Source organism: Microcaecilia unicolor, chromosome 11, assembly GCF_901765095.1.
Source record: "Microcaecilia unicolor chromosome 11, aMicUni1.1, whole genome shotgun sequence".
NCBI classification, from domain to species: Eukaryota; Metazoa; Chordata; class Amphibia; order Gymnophiona; family Siphonopidae; genus Microcaecilia; species Microcaecilia unicolor.
This window is the reverse complement of record NC_044041.1, coordinates 187,343,303-187,355,612: the sequence shown is the minus strand read 5'-3', so window position 1 is coordinate 187,355,612 and position 12,310 is coordinate 187,343,303. Positions and strand designations below refer to the sequence as shown.

At 46.1% G+C, this 12,310-nt stretch overlaps 1 protein-coding gene across 1 annotated transcript in view; it reads right to left on the bottom strand.

Annotated features, from left to right (window-relative positions):
- SDC3 (syndecan 3) overlaps window positions 1-11,170 on the bottom strand; it is a 311,472-nt gene extending 300,302 nt beyond the window's left edge. The window contains exon 1 of the mRNA XM_030218519.1: window positions 10,859-11,170. Within this exon, the coding sequence (XP_030074379.1) occupies window positions 10,859-10,909 (51 nt within the window). The 5' untranslated portion in view covers window positions 10,910-11,170. The remainder of the gene's footprint in view (window positions 1-10,858) is intronic.
- Window positions 11,171-12,310: the final 1,140 nt, after the last annotated feature.

Genomic DNA, 12,310 nt, shown 5'->3' with positions numbered 1-12,310 from the left:
GGTCCGCCCCGGGTGCACGCGCTCGGGGGGTGCCGGCCCCGCTGGTTCCCTGCTCCCTCTACCCCGGAACAGGTTACTTCCTGTTCTGGGGCAGAGAGAGCAGGGAACCAGTGGGGCCGACGCAGTTCCGAGTGACATGCACTCGAGGCGGATCAGCCCTCCCGCAGGTAAGAATGCGGTCCGGGGGGGGGGATTCGCTCCGGAGGGGGGTGCGCCGCAGAGGGGGGGGTCGCACCGTGCTGCACCCGGGGGTGGGGGTGCGCAGCGGCGACCTGCCCCGGGTGTCATTAGCCCTCGCTACGGCACTGCCTGCACCTACAGTACAGATTACTGCTGTCTTCAATAGGAAGAGCAGAGGTAATGAGGAGGCTCAGCCCAGTCACAAAGTAGATGACGGCAAATAAAGACCTGTATGGTCCATCCAGTCTGCCCAACAAGATAAACTCATAGCATAAGGTATGATTTAATACTACATATGCATCCTTGATCTTGATTTGTCCTTGTCATTTTCAGGGCACAGACCATAGAAGTCTGCCTGGCAGCAGCCTTATTCTCCAGCTTCTGAAGCTATCATCGAAGCCCCACTCCAGCCCATCCAAATCTCTCCAGCTACGATACTGATCAGATCATAAGTACATAAGTATTAACACACTGGGACGGATCAAAGGTCCATCAAGCCCAGCATCCTGTTTCCAACAGTGGCCAACCCAGGTCACAAATACCTGGCAAGATCCCAAAAATTTTCAATACATTTTATGCTACTTTTCCCAGAAATAAGCAATGGATTTTCCCCAAGTCAATTTAATAATGGTCTATAGACATTTGCTTTTGGAAGACATCCAGACCTTTTTTTAAACCCCACTAAGCTAACCGCCTTTACCACATTCTCCGGCAACGAATTCCAGACTTTAATTACACGTTGAGTGAAGAAATATTTTCTCCGATTCATATTAAATTTACTACTTTGTAGCTTCATCGCATTGCATTTGTGCTGGAAGATTGTAGATAACACCCGAGTGGATACACATTCCATCTTCTCTTTCAGGGGTGATCTATATAGCTTCATCCTTTACCCAGGTTCCATGCATTTTTGCTGCTCCGATTATTTTTCACATAGAGCACCACTCCTCCACCTCTTCGGCCCTCCCTATCCTTCCTAAAAAGATTAAAGCCCAGTATGGTCTCATCCTATTCATGGGGACTATTGAACCATGTCGATGTAATGGCAGCAATATCCAAGTCTTCCTCAAACATCAGGGCTTGCAAATCTTGAACCTTTTTACTTCTAAGGCTACGAGCATTTGTGCTCATTGTTTTCCATGTGTCATTAACAGGCTTATTTTCGAAAGAGAAGGACGCCCATCTTTCGACACAAATCGCAAGATGGGCATCCTTCTCACAGGGTCGGCCAAATCGGCATAATCGAAAGCCGATTTTGGGCGTCCTCAACTGCTTTCCGTCACAGGGACGACCAAAGTTCTCGGGGGGCATGTCGGAGGCAGGGCAACAGAGTGACTGGGCAAGGACGGCCCGGGGAATTTTGTCCCTCCTGTCCCCCCCCCCCTCGTGACCTTCAAGCCCTGATGTTGGAGACAGACTTAGACATTGTTGCAATCACACCTCTCCTTAAGAAGCCTTCACTTGACCCTACTTGTCCCTCTAATTACCGACCCATCTCCCTCCTTCCTTTTCTCTCCAAATTACTTGAGCGTGCTGTTCACCGCCGCTGCCTTGATTTTCTCTCCTCACATGCTATTCTTGACCCATTACAATCTGGTTTTCGCCCTCTCCACTCAACCGAAACTGCGCTTACTAAAGTCTCCAATGACCTATTACTGGCTAAATCCAGAGGTCAATATTCCATCCTCATTCTTCTTGATCTTTCCGCTGCTTTTGACACTGTCGATCACAGCATACTTCTCGATACCCTGTCCTCACTTGGATTCCAGGGCTCTGTCCTTTCCTGGTTCTCTTCCTACCTCTCCCTCCGCACCTTTAGTGTTCACTCTGGTGGATCCTCTTCTACTTCTATCCCTCTGCCTGTCGGCGTACCTCAGGGTTCTGTTCTTGGTCCCCTCCTCTTTTCTATCTACACTTCTTCCCTTGGTTCATTAATCTCATCCCATGGCTTTTCCTACCATCTCTATGCTGATGACTCCCAAATCTACCTTTCTACCCCTGATATCTCACCTTGCATCCAAACCAAAGTTTCAGCGTGCTTGTCTGACATTGCTGTCTGGATGTCTCAACGCCACCTGAAATTAAATATGACCAAAACCGAGCTTCTCATTTTCCCCCCCAAACCCACCTCCCCGCTCCCCCCGTTTTCTATTTCTGTTGATGGCTCTCTCATTCTCCCTGTCTCCTCAGCTCAAAACCTTGGGGTCATCTTTGACTCTTCTCTCTCCTTCTCTGCTCATATCCAGCAGACCGCCAAGACCTGTCGTTTCTTTCTTTACAACATCCGTAAAATCCGCCCCTTTCTTTCCGAGCACTCTACCAAAACCCTCATCCACACCCTTGTCACCTCTCGTTTAGACTACTGCAATCTGCTTCTTGCTGGCCTCCCACTTAGTCCCCTCTCCCCTCTCCAGTCGGTTCAAAACTCTGCTGCCCGTCTCATCTTCCGCCAGGGTCGCTTTACTCATACTACCCCTCTCCTCAAGACCCTTCACTGGCTCCCTATCCGTTTTCGCATCCTGTTCAAACTTCTTCTACTAACCTATAAATGTATTCACTCTGCTGCTCCCCAGTATCTCTCCACACTCGTCCTTCCCTACACCCCTTCCCGTGCACTCCGCTCCATGGATAAATCCTTCTTATCTGTTCCCTTCTCCACTACTGCCAACTCCAGACTTCGCGCCTTCTGTCTCGCTGCACCCTACGCCTGGAATAAACTTCCTGAGCCCCTACGTCTTGCCCCATCCTTGGCCACCTTTAAATCTAGACTGAAAGCCCACCTCTTTAACATTGCTTTTGACTAGTAACCACTTGTAACCACTCGCCTCCACCTACCCTCCTCTCTTCCTTCCCGTTCACATTAATTGATTTGATTTGCTTACTTTATTTATTTTTTGTCTATTAGATTGTAAGCTCTTTGAGCAGGGACTGTCTTTCTTCTATGTTTGTGCAGCGCTGCGTATGCCTTGTAGCGCTATAGAAATGCTAAATAGTAGTAGTAGTAGTAGTCAATGGTTCCCATGTAAACATACCAGGCTGTAATCTATTTAGGAAGGACAGAGAGGGTCGTAAAGGTGGAGGAGTAGCTCTATATGTGAGAAATGATATCACAGCGACTGAAATGACAGGGACCTGGGGAAACGAAGAAGCGATATGGATCACCTTAAAAAGAAACGATAGAACCTCTGTCCACGTTACCGTGTTAAAAGCTGAAGGCAGATCTCATAAGAAAAGACAGCAGTACCCCATGACACCCAAAGTATGAATTCAACATAAACAGTAGAAAACAAAGAGACCTCAGTGGACAGGAATGTACAATACAGGGAGACCATATTCACTGGGAGATAACTGGTGAGGAGAGACCCCCAACCCATTATTTCCCATTGACTAGTGATCCTCAGATTTTTAGTGCTGCTATAAATCCAGGGAGACTGTTGTGGCTCTATCCAATTAATGCCAGGGTGGTTGGGAGCAAAATCCGGGGTGAGCCAGGAGTTACTCAGGGGCCCCTTTTACGAAGCCGCACAGGCATGTACGCGCGTCCTATGTGAAATCAATTTTGGACTACAGCCCAGCTAGTGCATGGCTCGGGTGCTAATTTCATTTTTTATGCACGCTGGAAAATTTTCCAGTGCATAGCACTAACCGGGCAGCAATCAGCATTCTACGTGCGCTGATGATTACCGCTGGTTAACGCGCGAGACCTTACCGCTAAGTCAATGGGTGGTGGTAGGTTTCAGGCCCCAAAATGGATGCATGCCAATTTTCATTTTGCCGCACGTCCATTTTCAGCAAAAAAAAAGGGGCCTTTTTTTTTTTGCAGGTGCGCTGAAAAATTGATTTGTGCGCGTTCAATACATGTGTCTACACCAGTGCAGGCCATTTTTCAGCATACCTTAGTAAAAGGACCCCTTAGGTACCAATACTCAGCGGTACCCAGGGTAACTCCTGGCAGGCTACAGACTGCCCAGATACTTCAGTGCCCATGCAGAGATAGGTGCCAGTACTTAATTTTCAGGCACGATTCTGCTGGTAGCAGCCAAAGTTTTAAAAAGTGCTGACTGCCACCAGTTGAATATTACCCCCTTAATACAAGATACATATGGGTCGATATTCGTGCTGCGGCAGCTCCACTGATTTTGTCAAATATAGGGTAATGCATAAAGTATTGTCAGGTTTTGTATGAAACAGAGTAGGGAATAGAAATCCACGGGAGATATATGTGATAGGCGGGGAGAGTCTGATAGGTACGGGCGGAGAGAGGGATCTTCGGGTGATAGTATCTGAGTATTTGAAGGCGACGAAACAGTGTGACAAGGCGGTGGCCGTAGCTAGAAGGTTGTTAGGCTGTATAGAGAGAGGTGTGACCAGCAGAAGAAAGGGGGTGTTGATGCCCCTGTATAAGTCGTTGGTGAGGCCCCACCTGGAGTATTGTGTTCAGTTTTGGAGGCCGTATCTTGTTAAGGATGTAAAAAGAATTGAAGCAGTGCAAAGAAAAGCTACGAGAATGGTATGGGATTTGCGTTACAAGACGTATGAGGAGAGACTTGCTGAACTAAACATGTATACTCTGGAGGAAAGGAGAAACAGGGGTGATATGATACAGACGTTCAAATATTGAAAGGTATTAATCCGCAAACGAACCTTTTCCGGAGATGGGAAGGTGGTAGAACGAGAGGACATGAAATGAGATTGAAGGGGGGCAGACTCAAGAAAAATGTCAGGAAGTATTTTTTCACGGAGAGAGTAGTGGATGCTTGGAATGCCCTCCCGCAGGAGGTGGTGGAAATGAAAACGGTAACGGAATTCAAACATGCGTGGGATAAGCATAAAGGAATCCTTTGCCGAAGGAATGGATCCTCAGGAGCTTAGTCAAGATCGGGAGGCGGGGCTGGTGGTTGGGAGGCGGGGATAGTGCTGGACAGACTTGTACGGTCTGTGCCAGAGCCGGTGGTTGGGAGGCAGGGCTGGTGGTTGGGAGGTGAGGATAGTGCTGGGCAGACTTATACGGTCTGTGCCAGAGCCAGTGGTTGGGAGGCGGGGCTGGTGGTTGGGAGGCAGGGATAGTGCTGGGCAGACTTATACGGTCTGTGCTCTGAAGAGCACAGGTACAAATCAAATTAGGGTATACACAAAAAGCAGCAAATATGAGTTATCTTGTTGGCAGACTGGATGGACCGTGCAGGTCTTTTCTGCCGTCATCTACTATCTACTATGTTATGCAGGTTTTACAACTTTAGTGTCCTGGGGTTCCTTAAGGTCTGAAGCTGCCAAGAGATTGGATGTGGGTGTTAGGGGAACAACTCGCTATGCAAGTACACAGGCTTCCGCTTTTTCAGTGGCTGGTCCACTAGCCTGAAATAGCCAACTTTGTGGGCTTTAGAAGTTACACAAAACTCTGCAGCAAGGTTGCTCACAGGTGTTAGCAAGATGGAGCACATCACACCTCAGTTGCATTGGTGCCCACTGTGCAACGTGTTGAGTTTAAGATCCCGTTGGTCTTTAAAGCACTGGCCAATGATGTTCCCTTGGCTTTAGTCCAGGGTTTGCACATGCGTTGTCCCAACGGGGTTTGGACATCTCAGAGTCAGGGGTTGTTAGCTGTTCCTTCGTTTCATCAGGCCTGCTTAAAGGATGTTCACTCTTGTGCATTTTTTTTTGGTCTTGGGCCTTGTTTGTCGAATGCTCTTCCCTTTGCGTTGCGTTCAAATCTCGTCCTTACCTTTGTTTAAAAAGCAGTTGAAAACGTTTCTGTTTTGTAAGGCCTTTTTCTTGAGGGCTTTTGGGGTGGTTTTGAATGCCTGTTGGGTATTGCGGGGGACTGTTCTATTGTTTGTGGGGGGGGGGGGGTTAAGATATCCAGTAAAGCTTTGTGAATATCACCCAAATCCAGCGAAAAATTAAAGCTAAAAGTGTTGGGCAATGAATCTCGTCAGTCCTACACTGCGTCTACAGAGCTCTTGCACAGAGACATACACTCAAATAGTCATCGGTTCAATGGCCGCCACCTTCCTCTAGTAATTGATTTAAACGTCCCAATTCATAAATCTAATCAAATGATTTGCTTATTTATCTTATTGTTTTTAACATTTACTTGATACTCCTCTTAGAAATTAGACCTTTTTTTCTACTCAGCTAGAACTCTTTTTTTTTTAATGCATGTTTTATTGTAGTCTGCAAGATGTTTGGATGGGCGGACTATAAATATCCTATATAATAAATAATTCTCACCTCCAATGTTCTGACTTGCCTGGGACCGTGGCTCATTCCGAGTTGGTCTGCTAGGCTCCGTAGATCAGGCTGACATCACCGTAGCCATTATGATGTCAACTTCAGAACCCGGGGGGGGAGGGGAACATGCCTCACAGCTGATCCATGTCCAGAGGAGGGTCACTGGACATGGGTGGCTGGAGGGGGGCAGGGGAGAGAGGAGGGTCGCTGGACATGGGTGGCAGGAGGGGGGCAGGGGAGAGAGGAGGTTCGCTGAACATGGGTGGCTGCAGGGGAGCCGAGGAAAACCTTGCTAGCGCCCGTTTCATTTGTGTCAGAAACGGCCCTTTTTAACTAGTGTTAAATAAATAAATTATCAGGTTATCTAAGATTGTGCAAAGAAAGGGGTCATTTTAAACTGTTAAAACAGCTCAGTTTGTGGAGGCCTTTTCTTACATAAGTACATAAGTATTGCCATACTGGGACAGATCAAAGGTCCATCAAGCCCAGCATCCTGTCTCCAACAGTGGCCAATCCAGGTCTCAAATACCTGGCAAGATCACAGAAAAAGTACAGAACATTATATACTGCTTATCCCAGAAATAGTGGATTTTCCAAGTCCAATTTTATAACGGTCTATGGACTTTTCCTTTAGGAAGCCGTCCAAACCCTTTTTAAAACTCCGCTAAGCTAACCGCCTTTACCACATTCTCTGGCAACGAATTCCAGAGTTTAATTACAAGTTGAGTGAAGAAATATTTTCTCCAATTCGTTTTAAATGTACTACTTTGTAGCTTCATCGCATACCCCTAGTCCTAGTATTTTTGGAAAGCGTGAACAGATGCTTCACATCTACTCTTCAACTCCACTCATTATTTTATAGACCTCTATAATATCTCCCCTCAGCCACCTTTTCTCCAAGCTGAAGAGCCCTAGCCGCTTAGCCTTTCCTCATAGGGACGTCGTCCCATCCCCTTTATCATTTTTGTCGCCCTTCTCTGCACCTTTCTAATTCTACTACATCTTTTTTGAGATGTGGCAACCAGAATTGAACACAATATTCGAGGTGCGGTTATCATAGAGACTTCTTGAGGGAAGCTTTCCAGTCTCTATGATAACTGTATTACTGTATTATTTTAATTTTGTGATGATGTATTCTGTCATGTTGTCAGTTTTATATTATGTATGTTGTATTGTGAACTGCTTAGGTTTTAAGCGAGCTAGAAATTTAAAATAAATAATTATATCTCCAGCCTGGAAATAGGTAACTTGGCATCTCTGCATATCGGCAAGGCTCAAATGAAACTAACTACTACCAATTTTTTTTAATGGCTAATTTCTTCAAACCAATAGGAGAAAACATTTTTTCCCTCAACGAATAGTTAAGCTCTGGAATTCGTTGCCAGAGGATGTGGTAAAAGCCATTAGCGTTGCTGGGTTTCAAAAAGGTTGGACAAGTTCCTGGAGGAAAGTTCATAAACCACTATTAAGGGGAAGTCAAGGAAAGCAACTGGTTATCGCTGGGATTCAGCAGCAACAAGCTACTTTCTTCAATCCTGTTAGAAACGTGTGACCTGAATTGGCCACCATTGGAAACAGGGTCCTGGACTTAAAGGACTTGTGGTCTGACCCATTATGGCAATTCTTTTGCCCTTATGCTAATGCAACCTCATAAATCTGCACGCAGCTATGGAACGCACTACCGAAGGCAATAAAAATAACGCAAGACCTAACTGTCTTCCGAAGGCTACTGAAAACAGATCTGTTCAAGAAGGCATACCATAAACATCCATTTTAAATACTAAATAATTAGACTATACACGACTAGACACAACTGAAATCTATCACTTGACTGATAACCTCCTTACCACTAATGAATAAGCATAACCACTTCAATCTCTATGTCGAATATGGTCTCTCATAGTCGATGACCTGAAGACTGATACAACCCAATTTGGTACTCAGGAACGTTCATGTATTACCATAATTTATTCTTCCTTAACATATATATGCCCATGATATATATTCTATACCATGATCTGTTCACGTATGTTAAATGTATGTTACCATGTATGTATGTTACCATGTATATATGCAACTTAACACATTACCATTTGTAATTCTGTTACCCGGAAATGGCAACCGCCACTACGGCAAATGTAAGCCACATTGAGCCTGCAAATTGTTGGGAAAATGTGGGATACAAATGTTACAAATAAATAAATGTCATGCTTGTTACAAGGGAAACATTCCACTCACCTCCACCCCCTCAAACTCATTCTAGTGGAACTGTCACCGGTACTGTCCAGGTCAGGAGGCAGAGGTCAACCCAAAGAGCTGAATCCAGTCCTGGCTTTACCCCAATGTGAACACGGTGATGTATAAATGAGTTCCTAAGAAGGATTACTACATCATTATGAGGCTCATTTTCAAAGCACTTAGCCTCCCAAAGTTCCATAGAAACCTATGGAACATAGAGGCATATTTTCAAAGCACTTTGGGAGGCTAAGTTCCATAGGTTTCTATGGAACTTTGGGAGGCTAAGTGCTTTGAAAATATGCCTCTTAGCCTCCTAAAGTGCTTTGAAAATATGCCTCTATGTGTGCAAGGCAAAACCAGGGAAGAATTAGCCTCTTGGTTTGATATGGGTCAGGTAGCAATCCCTCATATTGTGGTTCCTAAGACTGTATGGAACATCTTTAAGAAGCATAGAGATGTCTAAATGGCTAACATAATTAAAAGCAATCTGCACTAGCTGTACACATCATTGCATTTGAGTTTATCAGCGATAGGATTTCAAGCAACTGTTTGGCATATGCCCACCTGTCTCTCATAACTACTATCTGGTCATCGGTGACATTAGCTCCTCAAGGATTCATAGCTCCAGTGAGAGAGTTCACACATCACCAACACATGAGAATCTGCTGGGGGAAAAAATGTTCAGCTTCTAAGTCCTAGGGGAACAGCTACCTCTGAAAGATCCCAGCGCTGGCACCTGTAGAAGCCAAGATATTCCCTGGAGAGTTAGAATTAAAAAAAAAAAAAACAGCTAAGAAAAAAAGTGCTTGAGAAAAAGAAAATAGGCTGTCACCCTTTATACTGTCCCCTCCCCCACTAGTTTCTCATCCTCACACATCATTCTCCACTTAGCACTGCTTAATAAGCTGTATTCTAATTCCTAAGCAGCCATAAGGATCACAGGGGGATGAGGAGCTAGCTGTAGGGGCACACACCTGAGGAGGTCACCTGGCAAGCTTCACCCTATATAGAAGGGCTGTAACCCCTCCGGGATTTCACTGTATCTTTACAATGGCGCGCTGAAAAATGGCCTGCGGTAATGTAGGCGTGGGTTTTGGGCACGTGCAGAATCATTTTTTCAGCCCACCTGTACAAAAAAAGGCCTTTTTACATTTTCGCCGAAAATGGACGTGCGGCAAAATCAAAATTGCCGCGCATCCATTTCGGGTCTGAGACCTTACCGTCAGCCATAGACCTAGCGGTAAAGAATTTGGGCAGTAATGACCTAAGCGCGCCAGAAAATTTTAAAAAATATATCTTTCAGACGCGTGCCAAAACTGAAATTACCACAGGGGCCAACGGTAACCGGGCGGTAACTCCAATTTGGCGCGCGTTGGGTTCACGTAGGCGGCCTACGCGGCTTTGTAAAAGGGCCCTTCTATTTGCAATGCAGCAGCATCTCAAATGTAGCATCCCATTTTAAACGTGCAACCTCTCACAAACGCCAAGCATCAAAGGAGTTTTCTTCCATCTGCCAGTAAGAAGTGTTATATTATAATGCAAAAACATTATCCCATCCATTATGTCACGATCCATTATTCATTTCATCAAGTTGTATATCAAATCATTCTCGGGGCCATTTATCTTCAACAGATATCAATTCTACATCTAAGCTGCAAGTACCCGAGTAAAAGCCCTTAAAAATCAAGCTAAAAAAATATTTCCTCCAGCAAAAAAAAAAAAAAAACCCACTTGTTCCAGGCACTGCAACATCACCATCTCGACCCTCCCCTCCCCTTCCCTCTGAAGGATCAGGAGCAGCCCTCTAAAAAAAAATCCAGCAAGAAGAAAGAAAGCAGCACTGCACAGAAATCGGAAGAAAGGCAGAGTGAATTCACACCCACACCTCTCCGAAACGGGACCACCGGTACCCATCCACCCACAGAGAAATCGGCCATCAGTCCAGGGTGGGGGGTTCCGTTTAAAGACTCTGCCCACCTTACAGCACGTAATCTAATACCTTGCAAAAGCTCATCCCTGTGAAAACACCCCGTTCAATGTCCGGTCAAGTAGGGCTGTTTCTATTTTTCATGCAAGCACCGAGGAGGAAGAATCCGGTCGAAATCCAGGCAGGCTGCATTGATCGTTAGGAGTGGGGGGGGGGGAAGCAATTTGGATATTTATCTTATATTTAGATTGGGGGGGGGGGGGGGGAAGCAGTGGTACTCACCAGGGCAGCGTGGCTGAGCAACAGCAACAGGGAGCCCGGCAACAGCTTCATGGCACCGGGGCTGGAACGGGACCGGACCGGATCTCCTCTCCTCCTCCTCGCCCAGGCTCCGGCTTCCCCAAATCCTCAAGGCGGACGCCTTCACTTCCTTCCCGCGGGTGGGCTGCGATCTCGTGTCCCCTCCACCCTGAGCGCCGGCTACAGAGAAATCAGACGTCGAGAATATTTTGCACCCTGTTTCGCTGCTGATCTTCAAGGGGGGGTGTGAGAGAGACTGAAGGAAGGAGCGGATGCTCTTCCTCCCAACCCCGCTATCTCCTCTCTCTCCTTGCCCCCGATTACATGGAGGAGGAGTAAAATGTGCGTTTCCTCTGGGCAGGAAGCGTGCGAGCGATCCGCCTCCATTCAATCAGTGCGAGGAGGAAAGGGGTGCGATGCCCCCTGCTGCCAGAGCCAAGACTCTCTCCCTCCTTCCAGGGAGAGCAAGTGGGAGTTTAATTTAAATAAATGTCATCACTGGCTGTGCTTTTCGTGAGGGAGGGGGGAGCAACAGTTGAAGGGAGCATGCACGCTCTGCTCACTAAAACGGATCGGTAAGCGGAAAAGAGAAAATACACGTACACCTCCAAAACATTCCTCAGCTGGTTGCGCGGGTACCTTTGCTGCTATGACTTAACTAAGTACATAAGTAATGCCACACTGGGAAAAGACCAAGGGTCCATCGAGCCCAGCATCTTGTCCACGACAGCGGCCAATCCAGGCCAAGGGCACCTGGCGAGTTTCCCAAACGTACAAACATTCTATACATGTTATTCCTGGGATTTGGGATTTTTCCAAGTCCGTTTAGTAGCGGTTTATGGACTTGGCCTTTAGGAAACCGTCCAACCCCTTTTTAAACTCTGCTAAGCTAACCGCCTTCACCACATTTTCCGGCAATGAATTCCAGATTTTAATTACACGTTGGGTGAAGAAACATTTTCTCCGATTTGTTTTAAATTTACTACACTGTAGTTTAAATCGCATGCCCCCTAGTCCTAGTATTTTTGGAAAAGCGTGAACAGACGCTTCACATACCTTGCAGAATCCTACCGGCTTCCTCCCTGAGGCTTTCCAGAGCTAGGCAGGGAATATTTATGATTCACATAGGAGGCCAACTTTTCAAATTATTGGGGGTGCTAAGCCCAGTTGAAATGATCCTTCCTTGGATACATACAAGGAATATTCTCAATATTGGGGGGTGCTCAAGCACCCACAGAGTCGGTGATATCGCCCCCCCCCCCCCCCCCCCCGGAAGAACAGAGTTAAAGACTCCTTTTTTTTTACACATTTAACTCTTAATACAAGGATTAACACTTTTGATCCGGAAAAGCGTTACAATCTAAATATTATTAACAATAATCAATACTAATAAATTCTGACACATTATAATAACGCTCAAGTCCACATTAGTTT